Source organism: Megascapheus bottae, chromosome 6 (assembly GCF_031878675.1).
Source record: "Megascapheus bottae isolate mThoBot1 chromosome 6, mThoBot2.hap1, whole genome shotgun sequence".
NCBI lineage: Eukaryota > Metazoa > Chordata > Mammalia > Rodentia > Geomyidae > Megascapheus > Megascapheus bottae.
This window is the reverse complement of record NC_143514.1, coordinates 65524987-65548247: the sequence shown is the minus strand read 5'-3', so window position 1 is coordinate 65548247 and position 23261 is coordinate 65524987. Positions and strand designations below refer to the sequence as shown.

General features: G+C 52.9%; 1 protein-coding gene across 1 annotated transcript in view; it reads right to left on the bottom strand.

The window, feature by feature from the left end:
• Col16a1 (collagen type XVI alpha 1 chain) overlaps positions 1-23261 on the bottom strand; it is a 53554-nt gene that overhangs the window by 25995 nt on the left and 4298 nt on the right. Inside the window, exons 5-43 of the mRNA XM_090335371.1 lie at positions 22426-22549; positions 21837-22103; positions 20880-20960; positions 20629-20754; positions 20016-20069; positions 19357-19383; positions 18731-18766; positions 17683-17709; positions 16680-16742; positions 16419-16460; positions 16289-16333; positions 16154-16189; positions 15803-15865; positions 15404-15448; positions 15230-15325; positions 15002-15040; positions 14559-14603; positions 14350-14385; positions 13524-13634; positions 13123-13158; positions 12536-12571; positions 12348-12458; positions 11999-12043; positions 9645-9680; positions 9469-9513; positions 9042-9173; positions 8575-8610; positions 8268-8375; positions 7928-8050; positions 7759-7812; positions 7506-7547; positions 7164-7199; positions 7027-7080; positions 5873-5941; positions 2944-2988; positions 2827-2853; positions 1897-1956; positions 1653-1700; positions 1482-1535 (exon numbers count right to left, since the gene is read on the bottom strand). Coding sequence (XP_090191497.1) covers positions 1482-1535; positions 1653-1700; positions 1897-1956; positions 2827-2853; positions 2944-2988; positions 5873-5941; positions 7027-7080; positions 7164-7199; positions 7506-7547; positions 7759-7812; positions 7928-8050; positions 8268-8375; positions 8575-8610; positions 9042-9173; positions 9469-9513; positions 9645-9680; positions 11999-12043; positions 12348-12458; positions 12536-12571; positions 13123-13158; positions 13524-13634; positions 14350-14385; positions 14559-14603; positions 15002-15040; positions 15230-15325; positions 15404-15448; positions 15803-15865; positions 16154-16189; positions 16289-16333; positions 16419-16460; positions 16680-16742; positions 17683-17709; positions 18731-18766; positions 19357-19383; positions 20016-20069; positions 20629-20754; positions 20880-20960; positions 21837-22103; positions 22426-22549 — 2560 coding nt within the window. The remainder of the gene's footprint in view (positions 1-1481; positions 1536-1652; positions 1701-1896; positions 1957-2826; positions 2854-2943; positions 2989-5872; positions 5942-7026; positions 7081-7163; positions 7200-7505; positions 7548-7758; positions 7813-7927; positions 8051-8267; positions 8376-8574; positions 8611-9041; positions 9174-9468; positions 9514-9644; positions 9681-11998; positions 12044-12347; positions 12459-12535; positions 12572-13122; positions 13159-13523; positions 13635-14349; positions 14386-14558; positions 14604-15001; positions 15041-15229; positions 15326-15403; positions 15449-15802; positions 15866-16153; positions 16190-16288; positions 16334-16418; positions 16461-16679; positions 16743-17682; positions 17710-18730; positions 18767-19356; positions 19384-20015; positions 20070-20628; positions 20755-20879; positions 20961-21836; positions 22104-22425; positions 22550-23261) is intronic.

The window sequence follows — 23261 nt, the reverse complement described above, 5'->3', positions numbered from 1 at the left end:
TGGACAAAATGGTCCAACTCTCATAGCTTTAGCTCTCCCAGTCCTGACTTGGTGATAACTCTGTCTTTTTCCTGGGGCTAATGTGCAGTTCAAATGAATCAAGAGACTGGATGTAAAATCCTAATAGGCACCATCATTCCATAATGATGGCTGATTTCACCTGAGCACTTCGCTACATGGCAGGAAGCGTTGCCTGCACGTCACCTGTGTGAATGTTTTCTCTTTTTTCGTGGTAATGGGGATGGAACAGGGCCTCACAAACGCTAGGCCAGCATTCTTCCACGGAGCCACACACACAACCCCCAGCCTGTGGATTGTTTTAATACCCATAAAAGTCCTGAGGTAGGTGCTGCAATTATTCCCTTACGAGATTAGCCAACTGAGACACAGAGGGGTTGAGTAACTTGTCCTGCATCACACAGCTAATACATGCCAGAGCTGAGATTGAAATGGAGGCTTCCCAGCTTTGAAATGGCAACTCTAAGAAAAATGCTCCAGAGATCCCAGTCCCTAGCACAATCCCCTCACTAACTCTGGGCTCCTGGTTACCCCTCAGACACATCTGGCACATTCAGTCATGTCTCACTGCCACCTCCAGGCCTTTGCACCTGCTGCTTCCCCTGCCAGGAATGCTCTCCCCCAGCTCAGGTCTACCTGGCATTTCCTTTAAGTCTGAGTTCAAATAGCATTTCCTTTTGAGCACTTTTCCAGATATTCTTTTTTTTTATTTTTATTTTTTCTGCCGATTCCGGGGCTTGAACTCAGGGCCTGAGCACTGCCCTTGGGTTTTCACAAGGCTAGAATTCTACCACTCAAGCCACAGGACCACTTCAAGCTTTTTCGGTTTATGTGGTACTGAGGAATGGAACCCAGTGCTTCATGCATGCTAGGTAAGCACTCTACCACCACTAGGCCACACTCCCGGCCCCTTTTCCCAGATATTCTTGCTGCTCCCCTCTCATTTCTTATCCCTCTGTCCTTTATTTACTCCTTAGCACATGCCACATTCTAAAAGACTTTATTCTATTCACCATGCTTATTGCCTGCCTCTCCTCCTAAAATCTAAGCTTCAAGATGGCAGAGATTTAGAGTGTGTGTGTGTGTGTGTGTGTGTGTGTGTGTGTATGTTTACTGCTGTATTGCCACACCTAAACCCATGCTAGAAAATAGCAAACAAAGATGTGTGTTCCAGGAACAAATGAATGCCGAGTACTGCTCAAACGTGGGGCATTCTCTATCAGTGGCAGGGATTTGTCCCAGATTCTCCCCATGGCCTGGGCTTGGCACATACTGGCACATACTAGCCTACAACACAGCATGCCTCCAGAAAGGTCTGGGAGTGTGAAGGGCTGGGCCAGCAGGCCTGGGCCAGCAAGGGAGACACCCCGGTATGACTGGAGGGGGAAATGGGGTACACATGGGGTCTGGCATGGAGCAATCACCATATAGTCTGAGCCCTGCCACCCCAATTCCACCATTACCTGCAGCCCAGGAATTCCAGGGGGTCCTGGAGGTCCAGGGACACCCGGAGGACCCTAGGGAGAGAAGATGAGATCAGAGCCAGAAGCAGGCTATGCCCCTTTGCTGGTGTGGGGTGGGCAAGCCGTGGGGTGTTGCGGACAAGAGAGCTGGAGGAGACAAGCCACACACACCTGCGGGCCCGGCTGCCAGGAGCTGCCCATCCAAAGTCCCGGAGCACCCTGGGTGGGAGTGGGGGTCGCAAAAGAAGGGGAGAGATTATAGGCAACATTGACACCAAGCGTGAGGATGCACGAGAAGGCGGCTGGCTGAGGCGTGAAGCCCCGCGGGGGCCAGCACACACTGGGCAGCAGGCGAGGCCAGAGACCAGAGGCCAGGCTCTCTCCCCCAGTGGGCAGAGCCCTTGGCATTACTTACCGGCATGCCAGAGAAAATGGGGTCCCCCCGGGATGGGCAGGAGCATTCCCCTGGCTCTCCCTGGAAAGGCAAGAGCCTTGGTTAGAGATGGTGAGAATGGGGAGGCGGGGAGCCCAGAAACCACTTCGTAGGAGAGGCAGCACAGGAACTAGAGGTACAGACCAGGGCCGAAACTCAGTATCCGCCTCTAACGCTAAAATGGGCACAGAAGCCATAGGAATGGTAGCTCCTGACTGTAATCCTAGCACTCAGGAGGCTGAAGCATCACAGTTCAAACCCAGTCAGGGAAGTCCACGAGAGTTGTCACCAATTAACCACCAGAAAACTGGAAGGGGTGCTGTGGCTCAAAGTGGTGGAACGCCTGCCTTGAGCAAAACCAGCATCCAGGCCCAGAGTTCAAGACCCACAACTGACGAAAGAAAGAAAGAAAGAAAGGAGAGAGAGAGAGAGAGAGAGAGAGAGAGAGAGAGAGAGAGAGAGAGAGAGAGAGAGAGAGAAGAAAGAAAGAAGGAAAGAAAGGAAGAAAGAAAGAAAGAAAGAAAGAAAGAAAGAAAGAAAGAAAGAAAGAAAGAAAGAAAGGCATTGACTGCCAGGGACATAACGGGTCCATGTGCAGAGCAGTGCTGCCTTAGGGTTGTCAGTCACATGGCCATGGCCCCTGTTCCTCTGTGGGCAGCCCTGGCCCTCTGGGCCTTGCCTGTTGCACACTCTTCTGTCCTAGTCCCTCATCTCTCAGCCCTATTCCTTGCATCCAGGCCACTGGAGTTCTCTGGTCTCCTGCGATCTCGGCTAAGTGCTGAGTCAGCAGCCAGGTGAAGTGGGGCGTCTTGAGGCCCCTGGAATCAATAGCAAGGAAATGGGATGACCTCCCTTCTCCCCCCACCCCCAGTCCCCTGGGTGCTGGTATGACCACAGGACCTTAGTACTTACCTTCTCTCCTCGAGATCCCTTTTCACCCTGCCAAGAAGAAACACTGGTAGGTAAGTAGGTGGGGGTAGAAAGACAGGACCAGCCCTGGCTTCCTGCTACCTGGGGTACCATACTCACTGGCATCCCTTTGGCTCCTGGAAGTCCAGCCTGTCCATCTTGGCCCTGAAGAGAGAGAGAACTCAGAGTTGGTGGTTAAGGCTGGACAACAGCCAGCCATCTGGCCTGCCTCAAAGACAAACAGAAGCAGTGTCAGGTCTACCGGTGCCCACGCTGAAGGGGAGAGGCACAGAGAGGAAGGCAGACTGGGTTGCTTGGGCACCACACTGGACCAAGTGCCTGTCAGAGAACAGTGCATGGAGCCCCCGCTTCCATCCTGGTTTACAGCTGAGGAAAGGGAAGATAGAAGAAAGGGGAGCCTGGCGCTGGTGCCTCACTGCAGTGATCGAGCTACCCAGGAGGCTGAAACCTGAAGGATGGTGGTACAAAGCCACTCCAAGAGGCTTCAAGCTTCCGTCTCTAATTAACCGGCGTAAAGAAGTATGGCTCAAGTGGTAGAGCATCAGCCACAAGCCAGCAAGCCCAGCAAAAGCCCCTGAGTTCAAGTCCCAGTACCAGACATCAAGAAATCTCAGTCACGGGGCCGGGAGTTTGGCCTAGTGGTAGAGTGCTTGCCTAGCATGCATGAAGACCCGGGTTGGATTCCTCGGTACCACATACATAGAAAAAAGCCAGAAATGGTGCTGAGGCTCAAGTGGTAGAGCTCTCTAACCTTGAGAAAATCCAAGGACAGTGCTCAGGCCCTGAGCTCAAGCCCGTGACTGGCAAAAGAAAAAAAAAAAAAAGAAATCTCAGTCACAGCACAGCTGTATCTGGGTCTGTTGGGCCCAAAGTCTCTCGTCTCCTTTCTTTCCCTTTGATGGGGGCTACCCATTCAGTATGTCACAAAAGTCACCCACACCCAGCCAGGACGAAGGAATTTCAGGAAATTCTATTTGATCAACAAGGAGCCCCTGAGATGTTGTCATTTGCCTCAGGTCACACAACTAGTGAAACTGGGGCACTCTTGGGAGCCACAGAAAAGTTGTGAATCTGCTCAGACCCACAGATGCCAGGCTGGCACTCAGCAGGCTGAGTATAGCCGCCTTCTATGAAGCCCTCTACTTTTGTACCTGGGACCCAAGTGACCTCCAGCACCAGGTGACCTCGCCTCTGCCTTTATCCTGGTTACCCCAAGATAAGCCAGCTCTGCTGGACAATTCAAACTGACACACAGCACGGCTCTGGGCAAGCCCCTGCCCCCTACTCCGGGCTTTAGTGTCCCCTCCTCAGGGGGAACCCATCCATGGTTCCCTAATGGGGACAAGAGTTTCTCACAAGGGGGATCCTCAACAATAGGTGAGGGTACCATTCACTGGGCTATTTTCAACAGGACCAAAAGCTCAAGGAAAATTATACACTTGCCCACGACCCAGCATGGCACAGGCTGGCTGAAAGGTAGCATTTCTTTGATTTAGGCTAAAATTATATCATCTTGTAAAATTCGAGTGGGTTCATGTGGTGTAGAAGCTGGGTATTAGACAGGTCTTTGATGACTAAAATGAGAAAATGCACTTATTATTACTTAATCTATGCAATTTGCTTAACAGACCAGCCTTAGGCCTGAAGGAATATTGTCTTCCTGACACTGTAGACTTTTGGGGAAAGCAGCACTCATTTTCAAGGCACTCAGAGGGTCCTGGGTTTGAAATTGGGGGAGGAGGGAAAGATGGGCTTCAAACCTTTGGCTTTATCCCTCACTGTCTAGCCTTCAGTTTCCTCATCTGTGAAAAGATAATAATAGCAGTTCCCTGACCTGGTTGTTGTAAGGATGTGTTGAGTTTAACACGGTCCCTTGACAAGGGCACTGTACAAAAAAAAAAAAAAAAAGGTGTGTGTGGGGGAAGAGACAGGACATTAAAGTCCATCTCCAAGGAAAAGAGAATGGAATGGGCTGAGGGACAGAGGAGACAGAGGGCCAGCAGATAATCAAGTAACGAATCATGTGTAGGTCAGAGGACTATGTAGCTCTCTGTAGCTCAGTGAGTAACTAGAGCTGAAGGCTCTGAACACAAAGAAGAGCTAAGAAGTCAGGAACTCTAATCACCCCAGTTTGATCAGTACTTCTATACATGTACTGGAGTACCTATAAATATTATATGCTAACTAAAAACACAATTAATAATAAAAAAGATTCTCTCTCTCTCTTCCCTCTCTCCCCCACTTTCTCTTCTAAAGGCAAGTACTCTACCATTTGGGCCACAGCACCACTTCCAGCTTTTTCTGTGTATATGGTACTAAGGAATCAAACCCAAGGCTCCATGCATGTGAGGTAAGCACTCTACCAATAGGCCATATGCCCCACGCAATGAAAAGGTTTTCACAAGAATAAATAGGATGCTGGCATAGTGGCCCATGTCTATAATCATAGCTACTCAGGAGCCTGAGATCTGAGAATCACAGTTCAAAGCTAGCCAGGGCACTAAAGAATCTGAGACTCTTATCTCCAATTAATCACTAGAAAACGAGAAGTAGGGCTGTGGCTCAAGGGGTAGGGCGGTAGCCTTGAGCTGAAGAGTCAGGAACAGGGCCCTGACCCAGAGTTCAAGCCGCATGACCCACTCAGGAGGCTGAAATCTGAAGATCAATGTTTGAAGCCAGCCAGGGCTGACAAATCTGAGAGATTCTTATCTCCAATCAACCAGCAAAAAAAAAAGGTGAGAGTGGAAGCATGGTTCAAGTGATAAAGTGAAAAAAGCCAAGCGAGAGTGCAAGGCCCTGAGTTCAAGCCTCAGTACCTGAAGTGGTGGTGAGAGAACACAGAACAAAAGCAATGGCAACCACCTCTATTCTCAGTCAAGGGCTCTCAGTCTCCCCTGCCGCCCATGCCTCTTCCTTCCTTGAGGCTGGTTGGTGGAGACTTCTCTCCTCCACTCCAGGATGCTGGAACAGACAAGGTCAAGGCCTTGCCCTTTCCCAGCAGCATCCCCAACACAGACAAGACTCTTACTGGAGGCCCAGAGATGCTGGCACCAGGAGGTCCCATGGGTCCAGTGGCTCCTTTCATTCCTGGAGGTCCCTGGGGGAAAGGGCACAGGAGTTACAGGGGCAAGACTTGAAGTTAGCACCATCCAGCAATCAGGGTTTCAGGCAGGCCACTGACATGGGTCACTCAACCCTGCGCCTGGTGTGTCTGCCGCAGGTCACTGAAAAGCCCTACAGGAGCCAAGCATGGGGGTTCACACTTGTAATTTTAGCTACTTTGAAGACAGAGATCAGGATTGTGGTGCCAGGGCAGCCTGGATAAAAAGCTAGCAAGCTCTCTTTTCCACCAACAGCTGGGTACAGTACCCCTGCTATTGTAGTACACAGGAAGATTGAGAGTCCAGGCCAGCCTTGGGGGATTAGAAGGGTGGGGAGTAGGCCAGGAGTGTAGCCTAGTGGTAGAGTGCTCACCTCACATGCACAAGGCCCTGGGTTTAATTCCTCGGTACCACATATATAGAAAAGGCTAGAAGTGGCACTGTTGCTCAAGGGGCTACCCTTGAGCAAAAAGTGTCCAAGGACAGTGCACAGGCCATGAGTTCAAGCAACCAGGACTGGCAAAAAAAAAAAAAAAAAGAAGAAGGGTGGGGAGCTGGGCATTGGTAATCCTAGCTACTCAGGAGGCTAAAACCCGAGGATGGAGGTTCAAAGCTAGCCCGGGCACCAAAGTCCATGAGATTCTTATTTCCAATTAAACTGCCAGAAAACCGGTAGTGGCTGTGGCTCAAACGGTAGAGCGGTAGCCTTGGGCTGAAGAGCTCAGTGCCCAAGCCCAGAGTCAAGCCCCATGACCAACCCCCTCCCCTCAAAGAAAAGAAGGATGAGGAGTTCATGAGTCTCCCTGTGGAGGAAGCAGGGTGTGGTAGCATGTTCCTGTCACCCCAGCTACTCTAGAAAGCAGAAAATAGGAAGATCGTAATCCAGGTAGAGGCCCATGCAAAAAAAAACAAGATCCCATGTCAAACTAACCAATGCAAAAAAAAAAAAGGACTGGAGGCATGGCTCGGTGATTTAGTACTTGTCTAGAAAGCATAAAGCCCTGGCTTTAACCACAGAACCCTCAAAATAAAACAAAACAAAATCCCTGCGGGGCTAATGCCCGTGGAGGCAGAGGCTCACCTGGGCCCCCTTTTCTCCTGCACGGCCAGGTGGTCCCGAAGGCCCTGGAAGGCCCTGCAGATAGAAGCACAGTTAATCCCTTATCCTAGACTGATTTTTTTCCCCACCAGCTGCTGCCAAGGCCAAGTCATACATACCTGAATGCCAGGCAAACCCTGGACTCCAGGCTCCCCCTGCGAGTCAGAGAGAGCAGAGTGAGGCACAGGAGCCACAGGCCACCTGTCTCACTGGTCTGGGGTGGGGCATCTGCCAGCCCAAACTTAGGGGAGCTCCCCAAGGAGACCCTGAGGAAGGGTCAGCGAAGTGGGATCAGGGCTCAAAGCCAAACCCAAGACTACCATATGAACAACACATGTCAGAACTGAGCACAAGGGCATGCTGGGGACGGGGCAGGGGGGGGGGCGGGGGGAGGGGGAGGGATGGTGGTAGCACGTAGTTGGAGAGTGAGTAGGAGAGCAAAGATGAGGCAGGAGAGTTACCTGTGGCCCCTGGGCTCCTCTTCCTGGAGGCCCTGGCTCTCCCTGAAGAGGCAGAAGAACAATCCCTAGCTCGAGATTCATAACCCATCCTTCGCCTTTCTCCTAGCTCCTCCTCAACCTCTCGGCCTCCTCCCTCTTCATCTCCCAGCTCAGTACCTGACTCCATTCCCCACTCCAGGCCCCAGTCCCATGTGCCTCCCACCCTCACCTACGTGTACCCACACATGAATGCCACCAGGCCCTGCTCACACACCTGTGTGCCCTTCAGCCCTGGAGGCCCTTGAACTCCGGGTAGACCAGGCTGTCCCTAGAAAACACCCAAAGAAGCCATGGACTCTCTATAGGGGCAAAGGAGGGGCAGGAGGAAGAGAAGGCAAAAACCCAAGCAGGGAAGGACAAGAGGGCAGAGAACTGGAACTCACGGGTTTGCCAGGCCAGCCCACACCTTCAGGGCCTTGCTCTCCTTTGGGGCCTGGCTTCCCAGGCAGTCCAGCCATGTCTGTCAGTGACCCCTGCAGGTTGGGGCAGGCAGTGCAGCCATCACCCTGTGGTCAGAGATGGACAGAGTAAGGAGCTGGTAGCCCCATTCCCTCCTGGAGCCCCTGTGCCCTCTTTCTGCCCTCCTACCAGACTGAGAAAACAAAACAGGTCCCCGACAGGACAAGCTACAGAGAGGCGCTGAGGGGCCACCGTAATCCTTCCCCTGGGAAGCTCTCTGTCTGCTTTTTGCCCGTGCAGTGAACGTTGCCCCGCCTGACTGACCTTTTCTCCTTTAGGCCCAATAGGGCCCCGAATGCCAGGCTCTCCAGATAGCCCAGGCTGCCCCATGGTGCCTGGTGTTCCAGGGTCTCCAGGACTCCCAGCATCACCCTGTAAGGAGTAGGGTTCAAGGAGGGCAAGGGTGACTCAGCTGGGGGCAGGCCTTCCCTACAGCCCTCACCAGGGCTGAGAACTGGGAAAGCAGCGGGCCGTGCAGGGAGCTGGCACAGCCAATCAGGATAAGATGGCCAGGTGGCATCCTAGAGGAGCGAGTGTCCACTCACCCACGTGCCCACAGAGGTTCTCTTACCTTCTGTCCCTTCAGTCCACGCTCTCCGGCCTTGCCCTGAGAAGAACACAGTCCCAGTACCCATTCCCTGAGTGAACACCCTTGAGCACCCAACCCTGTTATCGCCCCACCCACCCCCAGGGATGCCATAGGGAACTAACAGAGAACAATCTCTGCTCTCCTATGAGTGAAGAGACCAGAGCCAGAGCATGTGCCCTGGCAAATTATCTCATCTGGTCACAGTGCCTGTTTCCCTGTCTGTCAGGTGAGGATGATAAAACAGGGTGGGCTCCTGTCCCTGACAGGCGCACCAGTGTGCCTCTGCTCTGCCGTGATGTCACAGGAGAAAGGGCAGGGGCCAGGCAGGGATCGCCCACTGGAAACAGAAACACAGACCCCTCCACACACTCCCAATCTGCCCCTCTGCACAGGCCCCCTCCCCTCTCTTGAGCCCTGCTCACATCCACTTCCAGAGGCTGAGGACTCACCTGCTTTCCAGGCAGGCCAAGGCCTGGAGGCCCAGGCTCCCCCTTCTCTCCCACTGGCCGGGGCAAGTGCACCACATGACTGTCTCCATCCTGAGTGCTGGACAGGGCTGAGCATGGCTCACAGGGCTCCCCCTGCCGAACAAGGACACTGAGTTAGGGGTCCCTAAGCCTTGGGGCTCGAGGGGACTGAAGGCCTCACGGGGGACCTCAGGTTGCAGAATGCAGCCAGATCTGATTACCACGGGGTCTCTCAGGAGAGACTGTGGGGGTACACAGAAGGAGTGAAGGCTGGAGCCCTGTTGGGATGCCACGCCAGGAGCTAGACTTCACTCTACAGGTGGTGAGGAGCCCCAGGACTACAATGCAGCAAGACAGAACAAGAGGGGCTGACTCTGGCTGTGTGTGGGTGGGGGTGACCCAGACTCACCTTTGCCCCTTTGATGCCTGCTGGTCCCACTGGTCCTGGTGGCCCCTACATGAGAAGAAGCCATATGTGAGGTCCAGCTCAGCTTGGGCCATGTGGAGGGGGAGCCCAGGCTTATCAGTTTCCCAGTAGTGGGCAACCTTGACCTTCCCAAGCTTCTGCCCTCCAAGGATGCTTACCGGACTGCCAGCTGGACCTGCCTCCCCAAAATTACCCTATGGGCCAAGCACAGAACACACAGTCAAAGCCGGGATCGGGCAGAGGTGCCAGAGAAATCCCCAATCCCAAACTATAAAAGCAGCTCCTTGAGCTAGGAGTACTTGCTCATGCCTGTAATCCCAGCTACCTAAGAGGCAGAGATCTAGAAGATCTCACTACAAGGTCAGGCCAGGCAAAGTAAGTTAACAAGACCCTATCTTCACCAATAATCTGGGTATGGTGGCCTGTCTCTATAATCCCAGCTACATAGGAGGATCAAAATCCAGGTCAGCCTTGAGCTGTGAGACCCCATCTAAAAACTGACGGACCTGAGTTCCAATCCTAGTACCACCTTTAGAGTATTCAGGCTGTCTTCTCATCACCTGGCCAAGGAAATTGAGGCTCAGAGTAGAAAAGGAGCTTCCACAAGGTCCCCAAGGGCCTCTGTGGCTAGCTACAGGTTAGACTGTGTTTCTACTCTCAGCTATGGCAGACCCACCCCAGTGCATAGACATCATTCACTCATTCATTCATTCATTCATTCATTGTATGCCCTGGGGACTAGGGATGGTTTGTGAACAGCACAGCTATAAATGCCTCATGGTGCTTAGATCTTTTCAGATAATAGATCTTTTCAGATAATAGCTGTACATAGTAGCAGGGTGCAGGTGGCTCATGTCTATAACTCAGCTAGTAAGGAGGTTGAGATCTAATGAGTGTAGCATGAAGCCAGCAGGAAAATCCATGAGCCTCTCATCTCCAGTTAACTACCAAAAAGCCCAAAGTGGAGGCATGGTTCAAGTGGTGAAATTCCAGTCTTGAACAAAAATGCTAAGGGACAGTGCTCAGGCCCTACGTTTATCCACCGTACTGGCCAAAACAAAACAATCTCTGGTGATGAGTGATGAAGGACAGAAGGGCAGCTAGACAAAAGAGGAGAGTCCATTTTAGACAAGGTGGCCAGAGCAGCGAGGACCACAATGAGAATGATGGGAACGAGGCCAGCCAGTGAAGGCCTAAGTGGACGATGCAGATGGAAGGTATTTCCAGGGGGAATCACCTGTGAAGCATCCAGGAGGTGTGATCCATCTTGTCATATCCAGAACAGAAAGACAGACAGGAAGGCCACAGCATGGGAAAGGAGAGAGAGTGAGAGAAAGAGAGAGGGAAAGGAAAAGAGAGAAAGAGAGGGAGAGGAGGGGGAAAATCTGGAGAGGAAGATCTTCCAGAGTGAGGCCCAGCCAGACTGTGGCACAAAGTCAAGTCCCAGAAGGATTGTAAGCAGGACAATAATGTCATCTGAGCTCTGTTTTATGAAGCCATATTAGCTACTGGATGATACATGGGTTAAAGGGCTGCAGGCAAGCAGGAAGAGGCTGCCGCCTCCCAGGTGAGAGATGATGGGACCTAGACTCAGCCGGGGGCCATGCAGGTGGGAGAGGGACAGGAATGGGGGGAGGAGGGGCTGGCAGGATCATCAGGACTTGCCAATGACATGGATGGGAGGGAGGAAGGGTGGGGAAGGGAGGAGTCAAAGCCGACCCCCAATTTGTTTGGAGAACCTGTGTTTATGCCATTTGCTGAGATGATTTTAAAAAGAAAAATAAAAAGGGAAGCAGGTGCAGGGTCGGGGTGCAGAAGCAACATTTGAGAAATGCCAAGTTTGGCTTGCCAGTTAGAATTGAGCCTGAGCATGTGCAGCTCAGCGTGTCTCACACTGGGGCATTCGCCCGCACACAGAACCCCTCATTTGAGTAACACTCCATTACAAGTTCAATGCTGTCATTTGTCTCTAATGCAATCATAAATACAAATGTTAACACGGGCACTGGAATTGAGTGACCTGCTTGAGTAGTGGAGATTATAGACTCTGGAGCCAGACTTCCTGGGCTCCAATCCCAACACCCATGTGGTTTTAGATAATGTCACTTGGCCCTTCTATGCTTTCCTTTCCTCATCCTTAAAATGGGAATAATAGGGCATACCCACCCATTAGGTTTGGAAGGATAAAATAAGTTAATATATGCGCAAGTCTTGGAACAGTGCCTGGCACATAATAAGCAGAAAAGAAGTGTTAAATATTATTTTACTATAAGGTAGTCTTAAATGTGCTTAATCGTTTTAGATTATCATTAAATTAAAAATACAACGCTAAGGAATTCTCTTGGAGAATATGAAGGCTCTTGGAAATAAATTCTTTGACTCCAGTCGGCAAAACATTGATGAAACCATTTCTCTGTGAATTTACAGTCTGATCTCTGCCCCATCCACCACCCTCTCCCTGCCTCCCTTGCCAAGGAGCGTGGGTGTCTTTTGCACCCAGTCTGGATCTCACCTTCTCTCCTTTCAGCCCTCTTGGCCCTGGGACCCCAGCTTTTCCCTGGAAAAAACCAAAAGACAATGTCATGGCTTCCATTCCCTCCAAGTCCCCAGTGTCTCAATGTCCAATCAGAGAGGGCGAACCATGTGTATGATGAATCCCACAGCCTGTCCACACAGTCACTCCTGCCATATGAGTGACACTCCCAGATATGGAGGAAACTCTAGGACATCCTGGCACAGCAAAGGGATGAAGGGAAGGACTGGGATGCAGGCCCGGGACACCTGCCTCATGGCTCCCCCTCGGCTCCCCTCCCTGAGACCTGGAACTTGAAGACTTAAGGAGTTAAGACCAGATTACTCACCGGAAGGCCAGGTAAGCCCAAGCTAGGGGAGCCCACATCTCCGTTGGCCCCTGTAGATGGTCCAAGATGCTGAGCCCCTACAGCTGTGCTGCAGGACAGGCAGGGCTCTCCCTGGGGAAGGAAGAGCAGGGATCAGGATGGCTCCCAGGCAGGTAGAAGGGAGTAATCTTAGCATGGAGGGTCCTCACCTTCTCTCCTTTGAGGCCTTGGATGCCAGGATCTCCCTGCAGGGAAAAATGGTTTGTGGACTAAGACTAGGGGTACTGAGGTAGCCCAAATGCTCTGGTCATATGTTAGGACCTCATATTAGGAGTTTCAAGACCAACACCCCAATAGTAGGGTTCATGAATGCATATTTAGAAGAAGAAGGAAGAAGAGGAGGAGGAGGGGGAGGGGGAAGAAGAAGAAGAAGAAGAAGAAGAAGAAGAAGAAGAAGAAGGAGGAGGAGGAGGAGGAGGAGGAGGAGGAGGAGGAGGAGGAGGAGGAGGAGGAGGAGGAGGAGAAGGGAGAGGAGAAGGAAGAAGAGGAAGAGGAAGTAGAAGAGGAAACAGCAGCAGCAGCAGCAGCTATTCAGAAGGCTAAGATCTGAAGATCAAGACTCATCTCCAATTAACTAGCAAAAAGCCAAAAGCAGAGGTATGGCACAAATGGTAAAGTGCCATCCATGAGCAAAAGAGCTAGGCAAAAGCATGAAGCCCAGAGGCTGTGCTCCACTTCTGGTACATGTGTGTGTGCACGCACACACACACTAAATTACCCCAGTTCCAGTACATACCCGATCACCTTTCAATCCAACAGTTCCCAGGCCTTCCTAAAAGAGAGGATCTGTGAGGGGTGGGATGGCCACTGGGCACAAGACTCCAGCTCAGCCCTGAGCACTTCCTTCCCCACTTCTCGCCATGACCAAGCCCAGGCGCAGCTTCACTCCTAAGGGCTGGCTTCACCTGTTTCTCCAAAAAAGCATCCTTACACCTCTCAAACAGCCCTGGCTGGTTGCCATGGAGACAGGGGTGACACTCTAGCATAGCCCTAATCTCTATGGTGTTGATCCCTTACTGCCTAGACCCTCTGCAGGAATTTCTCTGTGGCAGTACTCAGTCCTTCTTCCCAGTTCTCCTGATCACACCCCGGGGTGTGTGGAAGGTGCTGTGTGGAAGGGGTGGAATGACCACTCACCCTGGCTGGTGCAGGATCGCCTGGTTCCCCCTTGGGCCCTGGTTTTCCAGGGAGTCCCACGAAGTTCTGGAACCCTCCAGGCAGTGTTGGACAGACTTCACAGGGGTCACCCTAGCAAAAGAAGAGACCCCGAGAGCTCAAGTAGGATGGAGAGCCTGGGAAGGCCAGGAGCCGCCTGCCCATCTGAACTAGAATCACTGGGTGTGTGGCCGGCACTCTGTCCCCACCATTGGAGTGGGCAGCAGGAATGCCACCAGGGGTTCCTGTCCAGTCTCCTCCTCTGTACAATCCCTGTACATCAGGAAGGTGCAGTTTCCACCACCAGCCATGGAAAAGGAACAGACAGATACAAAAACGCAGGGAAGAGGGCTGGGAGTTTGGCCTAGTGGTTAAAGTGCTTGCCTAGCATGCACAAAGACCCGGGTTCAATTCCTCAGCACCACATACACAGAAAAAAGCCGGGAGTGGTGCTGAGGCTCAAGTGGTAGAGCTCTAGCCTTGAGAAAGTCCAAGGACGGTGCTCAGGCCCTGAGCTCAAGCCCAGGACTGGCAAAAAAAAAAAGAACAACAACAACAAAAAAAAACGCAGGGAAGAGAGAAACTAACTGAGCTGCCAGTCACAAACTATGTGGGAAGCAACAGCAGATTCTGAGTCCAGTGGCACCCCAAGCCAGGTTCTTCATGTCCCCATTCCACAGGACTTAAAGAAGGGGTTAGAGTCACCCAAGGAAGGCCCAGGCCCTGAATCTAGAGCCTTATTCTCAGTGTCTGCACAGAGAGCCTTCTGTTCCTACCCCATCACAGCATAACCAGACTTGGGACTCACCTTCTCTCCCTTTGTCCCTGGTAGCCCTGGCTTCCCCTGTTGGAGAAGAAACAGGGCATCAATGCCAAGGAAGAAGGACCGATGTGCTAAGGGAGGTCTGGAACCCTTAGCCCCTTTCCCCTAGAAGCCCTGGAATTATAGATCCCAGCATTGGTGGGCAGTGACCTCAACACCCCCTCCCGTCTCCCTCTCAGCTAAGGGTTACTCACAGGCTTCCCGCCAGGGCCTTCCTTTCCTGGAATCCCAGAGCTGCCCTGTGGTCAGAAGAAAGGTTGAAGAGGGAGACTCCAGCCAGCATGACCTCAGCCCACAGGCCCTTCCTCACCACACTCTGGACAGCAGGGTCATCTTTGCCAAAGCTCCCACCTCTGGCCCACTTACTCCAGGAATCTTCGCTACCTGATGCCTGTCCACCCCCACATCTAGCCTGTATCTGTACCACAGACAGAAAGGGAGAGAGAAGCTCAATGGATAGACGGGCAGACATTTCTAGGAGATTTTCTGCGCAGCCAGACCAAAGCCCCTCACTCCCTACCTCTGAGCACTGAGGTGGTCACACTTCCCACCAAGCCCAGCCACCTCAGCTACACCCCCCTCCTACACCCCACCAACGAGCGGGCTCCCCCACATGCCCACTCGGGCCTGTGCTTACCTTGTCTCCCTTAGGGCCTGGCGGGCCACCTGGCTCTCCCTGCAGGCAGAACAGAGTGATGGAAGAGCTGGAAGTTTCCCAGGGTCTCACTACAGCACAGTGAGATCTTTTGCTCTGATCCCTCCTCCGCCAGGAGGACCCCTGGGTCTGGGCCTCACGCCTACTCCCTAGCTCTGGCAGAGAAAGGAGGTCTCAGGAAAGGGAAGCGGGAGGGGCAGGGATACTCACTGGAGTCCCAGGTAGTCCTATTCCAGGGGGCCCGGGGAGACCGGGGGGCCCGGGCTCTCCTGCCAGTCCCTCAGGCCCCACGAAGCCAGGGTCTCCCTGACATAGACAAAAGTGGGTGTCACAGTTCTGCCACCCCAGCCTTGCCACACCCCCAACCCAGGATCCACAACTCACTTTCTGCCCTTTGGGCCCAATGACGCAGATTTCTCCTGGCCTGCCCTGCGAGGAAGGACACAAGGAACAGAGGTGACCACAGACCTGGATTTCACCCCACTAGGACAGGGAAGTAAATACCCTCTCACACACACACTTCCCCACCTCACTGCTCCTGTCCTAAACCACACCCCATCCCAGGACCCCAAGGTCATCAAATGTTACCCCTGGATCATCTGAGCTGGGAGTCCAGACACCTGGGTTCAAGCCCTTTTCTGCAACCCCTTCCCCTCGCCCTTGCTCCTAGGGCACAGCTGCTCCCCTCCCTGGACAAGAGGAGGGGGCTGGATTCCCTGGATAAGTCCTAGCATTGCAAAGTCCTGGGCTAGGGGCTGGGGAGAAGGGTCCCCAGCACCGTACATCTCGGCCCGGCTTCCCCGGCAAGCCCTTGAGGCCTCCGTCACCCCTCTCGCCTTTCTGGCCCTGGGAAAAGAAGAGGCAAAGTGACTCATTGAGGAAAACAACTGGAAGAAACAGGGCAGATTGAATGGCTTCCACAAATGGGCAGACAACAAGAACTGAACCAGCCAGGACACTTAGTAGACATGGTGAGTGTTTAGACAAGTGGCAGGAATGGGGGGGGGATGTGGCAGCTCTGCCTCCTGACACTACTGTGCAGGGAAGCTTGGCACCCTCCCCTCCAGAGACCCTTTATAGGCTTATGGGGCCTGTGGACCCTGTCACCACCCACTTCAAAGCCAGCCCTGTTACCTTCTGGCCTGTTGAGCCTGGGAGTCCTGATGGCCCCTGAAATGAGGAGGGAACACAAAAGAAGGGATGAGGAGGGAGAGGAAGGCTGAACCTGGAACCCTGCACCACCCCTGCACTGTCCCAGGTCTCACTCACCAAGCCTCCGGACTCTCCCTTCTCTCCTTTCAGGCCTTCTGCACACTGAGCAGGGAAATAAAACATGTTGAGAGGAGCCTGGGGCTGGCCCCATCTTCACCCTGAAGCAGGCCTCTCCTTCAGGTCTTACCTGAAGCGGGGCATCTGGGGAGACTCGAACACAGTCATTGCCCTGTGGGTAAGGAGTAAGGATCAGAACCGGGGCCCTGTGAGGGAGTCACCCTAGACCTGCTGTGTGGAGAGGCCCAGAAGCTTCCACACACTCACCCTTCTGAGCACTCTGCCTCACCCCTCAAGGAGCCAGACTTCCCCCAGAATGATGGGAGGTTAGCTGACATCCTGCCCCAGCCCCAAGACTGGGTCTCACAGTAAGTGTGGCTGGAGCACTTACCCGTGCACCCTTCTCTCCCTTGGGACCTGATGGGCCAGGCGGGCCTCGCTCCCCTTTTCCGCCCTGTGGGTAAAACCAAAATGGTAGCTAGGACTCAAGGGGGCATGAGGGAGCCTCTAAGAAGTGATCCACATTCCAGATCTCCACCCATTACCTACACGCATGTGCACACACACGCGCGCGCGCGCACACACACACACACACACACACACACACACACACACACACACAGAGTCCCAATCCCCATCACACACTTGGCATATGGATTCCATATGCACCAGCCACTCGTTCCTCCCACCACGAAGAGCTGTATTTGGCAGACCTCACACAGAAGACATTCTGTTCCCCATACTCACATACATGTATACCAGCTCACACTCACCTCACCCAAGGCACACAAGTGACACAAAGCACCATGTCTGAGAGCCAGGCTTCCTGAGACCGAGATTTGTACTTGCCAGCAGGTGACTCTGGAAAAGTCATGTCACCTCTCTAAGCCTCAGTTTCCTCATCAATAGAATGGGGTTTGTGTCAGCACCTGCCTTGAGGTGCTACTGTGTAAGGCATTGGAAACAAGAGTCTAGAATGCTGTCTGCCAGCTCGCATCCTCAGATACTGTCCACCCCATCACTAAGAGGTTCTGTGGACTTATAGGGGTACATGAGGTCCCCCAATGCACACTGCTCTGACACACCCAGTCACAGATATGGGGATAATGTGGACTCCGTTTACCCTGAATGAGAGCATTCCCTCTAGAAGATGAGTGTTTTGCTGGATCAGAAAGGAGATTGATATAGTGGCCCTGGGCCTGGCACACAGTAGGGCTTCAGGAAAAGGGAGCTTTGGACCCCTTTGTGCACACAGAACTTCTCCAAAACACACTCAATGATTGCACACTCACAAGCCTCAGGCATCCTGATATACAAGCATAAGACCAAATGGCATGGGATGGGCTGGGGCCACGCCAGAAGGAAGGAGGGTCTAGTTCTCTTCTGAGACTCACCTGGGGTTCAGAGGGATCCAGGGTGGCCTGAGGGAACATAAGAGAGAGTTTTGTACTTCAGGGAAAGAAAAGAAAGCATGGGCCCAGAGAGGGTGAGCAATGCATTTAGGTTCACACAGCAGGAGGGAAAGTCCAACCACCTGAACCTAACCTAGGCTCTTCCTTCTAGGTCAATCAACATGCTAATTCTCTCCGCTACGGAGGGATCTGATCTACTGTTTCTGACCAGCCAGGCTTTAGCTAGCCCTGCCCCCAGTTGCTAGGATGACATGGCTGCCAAGTTGCCATGGTAACCCCTGCACATCTGGGGACCCTGGGCTTGCCCAGATTTTGTCAGGGGATGGTTTGGAAGAGGAGCAGCAGCAGTGGGGGTACTTATTGATGTCCTTATAAGTCAGGGGGCTTGGAGCTAAAGCAAGCTGGAGTTGTGCCCTTGAAGGATCGTTATGGCATGTCAGACAGTCAGGCCACAGGAAAGAAAGCGGTGACTCATGCTGCCTGAGGACAAGGCACAGTTGGGTACCAGCTGAGCTCACACAGCCAGGCTCCCTTGTCCTTCCAATCCCCCAAAAGGCTCTGTGTCCTGTTAGGACCAATTATTGAGAGAGAAGGGAGATGTCTTCTCAGGCCTTAAATTATGTGTGGTTTGGGGATCCAGTGCTGGCTGGATGACCCTGAGCCAAACCCCTCCCCTCTCTTCCCCCCACCCCCTGCCCTGCCCTGGGAGGTGATGTGTGAAGAGCCTTCTAAACAGAGCAGGCCTGAGACCTGGTGGGGAGCTCAAAGCTGGGATCAGCAGCCAAGGTCCTGACCCCACTGACCAGCCAGCACCCCATGCCCTGTCCCTCCCAGACCCAGTGTGCAGGGTGGAGCTCTGGGTTGGCAGATGTGGGGGTGGGGGCCCAGCCCAGCAATGGGAAATGGGCAGGGAAGGATGTAGAAACACATAAAGACCCCTTGTCCTCAACCAGCAAGCTCCAGCCAGCGCCAGGCCACGCCCACTGCCAGCCCTCACCCACGGCACCCTGTAAACCCTCCATTTACTCACATTGTTCCTCTGGGCGCCAGGAGCGCAAGGAGGACACTGAAAGGGAGGAATGGGCCTGGAGGTCAATTCTGAGCTTCTTCACCCTATCCCTGCCCAATACACACACACATGCACACACACACATGTACACATCTATTCATGCATGTGTACATACATGAACATTCACACATACATATATACACATACATAAGCCCCAGGAGCATGGCATATGTCTTAGGTACAATTTGAGACGAGTGTGGAGCTAGGAGCTAGGGAAAAAAAACAACCAAGCTCCTCTCACTTCCCACCAACCCAAACCCACAGCCATTTTCTTGATGAAGAAACTGGAGTTCAGAGAAGAACGGTAGTGGTTCTGGGTTGCACAACACACCAGTCCAGCTGAAGACCAGAATTTAGGGGTTCCCAGGTCAAGGCCTAGGCTTTGCAGGACTGTCCTCCAAGGCTTCTAACCTACCACTCAGGGAGAGGCCATTGGCAGGCAGCATCCAGCCCCAAGCAATGCTGGGAACTGTGTTGTCATCCACCGCCCCCATGCCCAGTCTTGGTGCCCCCAAAGCCTAGCCAAAAGGCTCTGTGCTAACATGCCCTCCCCAGAGCCCTTTGGCCAACCCAGACAGCAGGCTCACCTCATCGGCGGCTGTCTGTCTATGGACCTGGGAAGAGAAGGGAATGGGAAGAGGCAGGAAACCCAAGGGATCAAGCATTGCTCCCACACTGGGCCCCAAGAACCAGTATGAGCATGCTTTGTACAGAATTCTGTGTAGGCCAGGCATGGCAGCTCATGCTTACAATTCCAGCTAGGAGGGAGGAGGGGATTGGAAGAATCAAGGTTCAGGAAAAGGGTTAGTGAGACCTCATCTCAATAAATATGCCAGGTATGGTGGGTCATGTTTGTAACTCTAGGTTTGTGGAAGCTGTAAGTAGAAAGATTGCAATCCCAACCCAAGCCAGCTCTGGGCTAAAAGTATGAGAGTGTATCTAAATAATAGCTAATGTAAAAAGGACTCAAGTGGTAGTATGCTCATCTAGCAAGTGCAAGACCCTGAGTTCAGACCCAAGTACCATCAAAGAAAGGGGGGGGGGTAGACGGAGAGGGAGAGAGAGAGGGAGAGCGAGCGAGCACAGGTACTATGTCTGTCCTTCCCTGTCTGTCTGTTTCTCAGAGCTGGCACCACACAGCCTGAGCTCATCCAGGCAGGAAGAGTGGGAGTGGAGTATCTTCTCAGAGGGGTTTTACGAGGAACACACAGGGCAGACAGAGGGCACCACAGGTTCCTTTCTCTACCTGTGCTCCCCTTTCTGCCTTCTGTGTGGCTCTTCCTGTTAGCTGTGCATCCACCTGGGCAGACAGAGCAAGAAGAAACCAGTGAGAAGGGGCCATTCTAGTGTCTGGGCTGGACATCTGAGTAGGATGGACCCCAACTCCCCAGCCCCCCAGCCTGGCATCTGGCACCTCCCAGGAAATCAAGGGGCTGTGTAGGCCCCTGAGGCCACCCCACAGGAGCCCCTTCTTTTCCCCACCCATGTGATGCCAGAGAAAGCAGGCAGTGAATGAATAGGGTCCTGTGTTCTGGCAGCCAAAGGCTGGGCACAATGCCCAGAGGGCAAGGACACTGCCCAGGCAGAGGGCGGGGCTCAGGGAGGAAATGGACTCCTCCTATCATGTCTAAGGAACCTGGGAAGGAACTGGGTGCTAGGCCTAAGAGAAACCCCGAGGGGAATAGTGTGACCCAGCTCCTGACCCCAGGTACCCCTGTCCTAGAGAGACGGACTTTGGTGCACTTCTGGTCCTTCCCCTCTTGGTCTCAAAAATGCCAGAGCCTGGCAGGCACAACTCTGTGTCTGCAGGTGGGCAGCCCCTTGCCCTGTGGAATCCTATAGGAAGGATTGTCGCCCACCTTGCTGCTCTGAGGTTCCTCCAGGCAGAAGCAGCGGGTGTAGACCTTGCCCTCAGTCTGTGGGTTGATCTCAATGAGCTCGTTACTCTGGGTATCCCGGCGGGCCTTGGAGCTCTCTAGGGGACACTGCTCATAGGGAAGGGGGATCAGTCACAGAGGGCCTCCTCCTCCCTGGCCCCCAACTTCCACACACTGTGCCATTAGACTGTGCCCTCCCTCCCTCCACTACCACCAGCTGTGGGGACACTCACCCCACCCGGTAAGATCTCACAGCAGCCCTCTTCCAGCACCAGCTCCGGATCACAGTAGATGTGCGCCTGTTGTAGGTCAAACTGAGAAGCACACGCAGTTCATTTCACTTTACTTTATCGCATCACTCAGTGTCATGATCCCCCCTCCCGCCCAGGGAGACACAAAGATGGCTTCACCCCAGGGTTTGACCTCGCAGTGCTTCCAGGCTAGCCTAGAGACCATCTAGAATAGGGCTGTCACTAAAAGTAGAACAAAAATGGCACTGGTGGCTCATGCCTGTGATCATAACTACTCAGGAGGCTGAGATGTGAGGATCATGGCTTAAAGCCAACTGGGGCAGGAAAGTCTAGGAGATTCCTAGCTCCAATTAACCACCAAAAAAAAGTCAGAAGGGAGCTGTGGTTCAAGTGGTAGAACACCAGTCTTGAATGATAAAGCTAAGGGTCAACATCCATGTCCAAGCTCTACTACTGGCACAAAAAAAAAAAAGGAAAGGGGAGGGGGTGGGGAGAAAGGGGAAAGAAAGAATGAAAGAGTACAAGAAAGAAAGAAAGAAAGAAAGAAAGAAAGAAAGAAAGAAAGAACGAAAGAAAGAAAGAAAGAACATGTGCAAGAGAGTAAAGAGAGTAGGCCAGAGGAACAGAAAGATGAGTTTGCCAGGAAAAACACTGCCAGTATAGGGAACTGCATAGGCAAAGGCCTGGATGTACAAAGTAGTTAGTGATGAGCAGAGGCAAGCTGCATGGAGAGATGCAAAAGGATATGGAGCTGTGGACTCGGGGATCCAGATCATGCAAGGCTTTGAATGGCAGGTTTAGGCTTGTCTGGAAGGCAGAGGGACATAAGGGGAAGATTTTGAGCACAGGACATATCTGGTCAGGTACAGATTCCAGGAGCTAGCTCACTCAGGCTCCTAGGAAGTAAAAGCAGAGGCTAGAGCTTGACCAAGGACTCACCAAGACGGGCTTTCCCTGCTCAGCATCCAAGCCCAGAAACACATGGCCCACAGGCCTTGTGGGTCTCCGTGGCCCCAGAGGCTGGGAGGAGGCTGAGATGCAGTCCACATGCATGGAGGCCACACGTCCAGCCACGCTCAGCATCAACTTGTGCCAACGCAGGTCAAAGAGCTGGGGCACTGGGAAGATGCAGGACACAAAGTCGCCATCTTGGCCCTGCGCCCGGAGCTCCAGACTCCGCTCTCGACTGTTGACTTCTAGAGAAATCTGTGTGGAATTGGGGACAAGAGCAGGGCAGGTTTCAGAGCTCCAGGGTCACCACCTGGCAAAATCTAAGGTCCTCAAACTCATTTCACAGGAGGAGAAACTGAGACCCAGAAAAGGAGGAAAGCTGGCTGGAGTCAGGAAGCCATATGGGTAGAAAGAATGGAACGGGCACTGGTGGTGTGCAGAGGACAGCCTGGAGGGTGGGTACTCAGACGGAGCAGGGAGGGCCCAGAAATCACAAGCTTGGATGGAAAGTGAGCTGAGCAGCCTGGGACCCACCTACCAGATGCCCCAGGGAACTGTGAGAGCGAAGGGGCCTCACCTGTGGGTACCCAGCTTCATCAGTCACTTGAAACAAATACCACGTGCTCTGGTAGGTGTGCTTCTTCAGCAGGAGGGTGAGCACCAGGGCAAACTCCTCGGGGAGACCCTGAGGAAACACTCGTCTGCAGGTGAAGCAGAGGTTTCCCTAAGTTTCAGGGGAGACGCAGCCACTGCATACCCTGGGTCTGCAGGACACCCACCACATATACTTGGAAACCCATGCACACATTCACTCTGCACAGGTTTGTGGAGTACCTCGTAGGTGCCAAGAGCTACTGTGAAAAGCAGACGTGCCTGCCACCATGGAGCCTTTGGGTCTGATGGGATGGGAGCCAAACACTGGAAATTCACTCCAGTAACCCCAGCTACTCAAGAGGCTGAGGACTGAGAATTGTGGCGCAAAGACAGCCCACACAGAAAAGTCTGTGAGACTCTTATCTCCAATCATCCACCAAAAAGCCCAAAGTGCAGCTGTGGCTCAAATGGTAGAGTACCAGCCTTGAGTGAAAAAGCTGAGAGACAGTACCTAGGCCTTAAGTTCAAGCCCTAGTACTGGTTAAAAAAAAATCCTTGGAATAACTATTTGCACTGCGTTAAATTTTGGTGAAGAGCCAAGCACTGGTGGCTCATGCCTGTAAGCCTAGCTACTCAGGAGGCTGAGATCTGGGGATTGTGGTTCAAAGTCAGCCTGGGCAGGAAAGTCCATGAAACTCTCATCTCCAATTAATCACAGAAAAAGCTGGAAGTGGTGTTGCAGCTCAAGTGGTAGAGTGCTAGCCTCGAGCAAAAGTTGCCCAGGTCCAGAGTTTAAGGCCTAGGATAAGCAGAAATTAA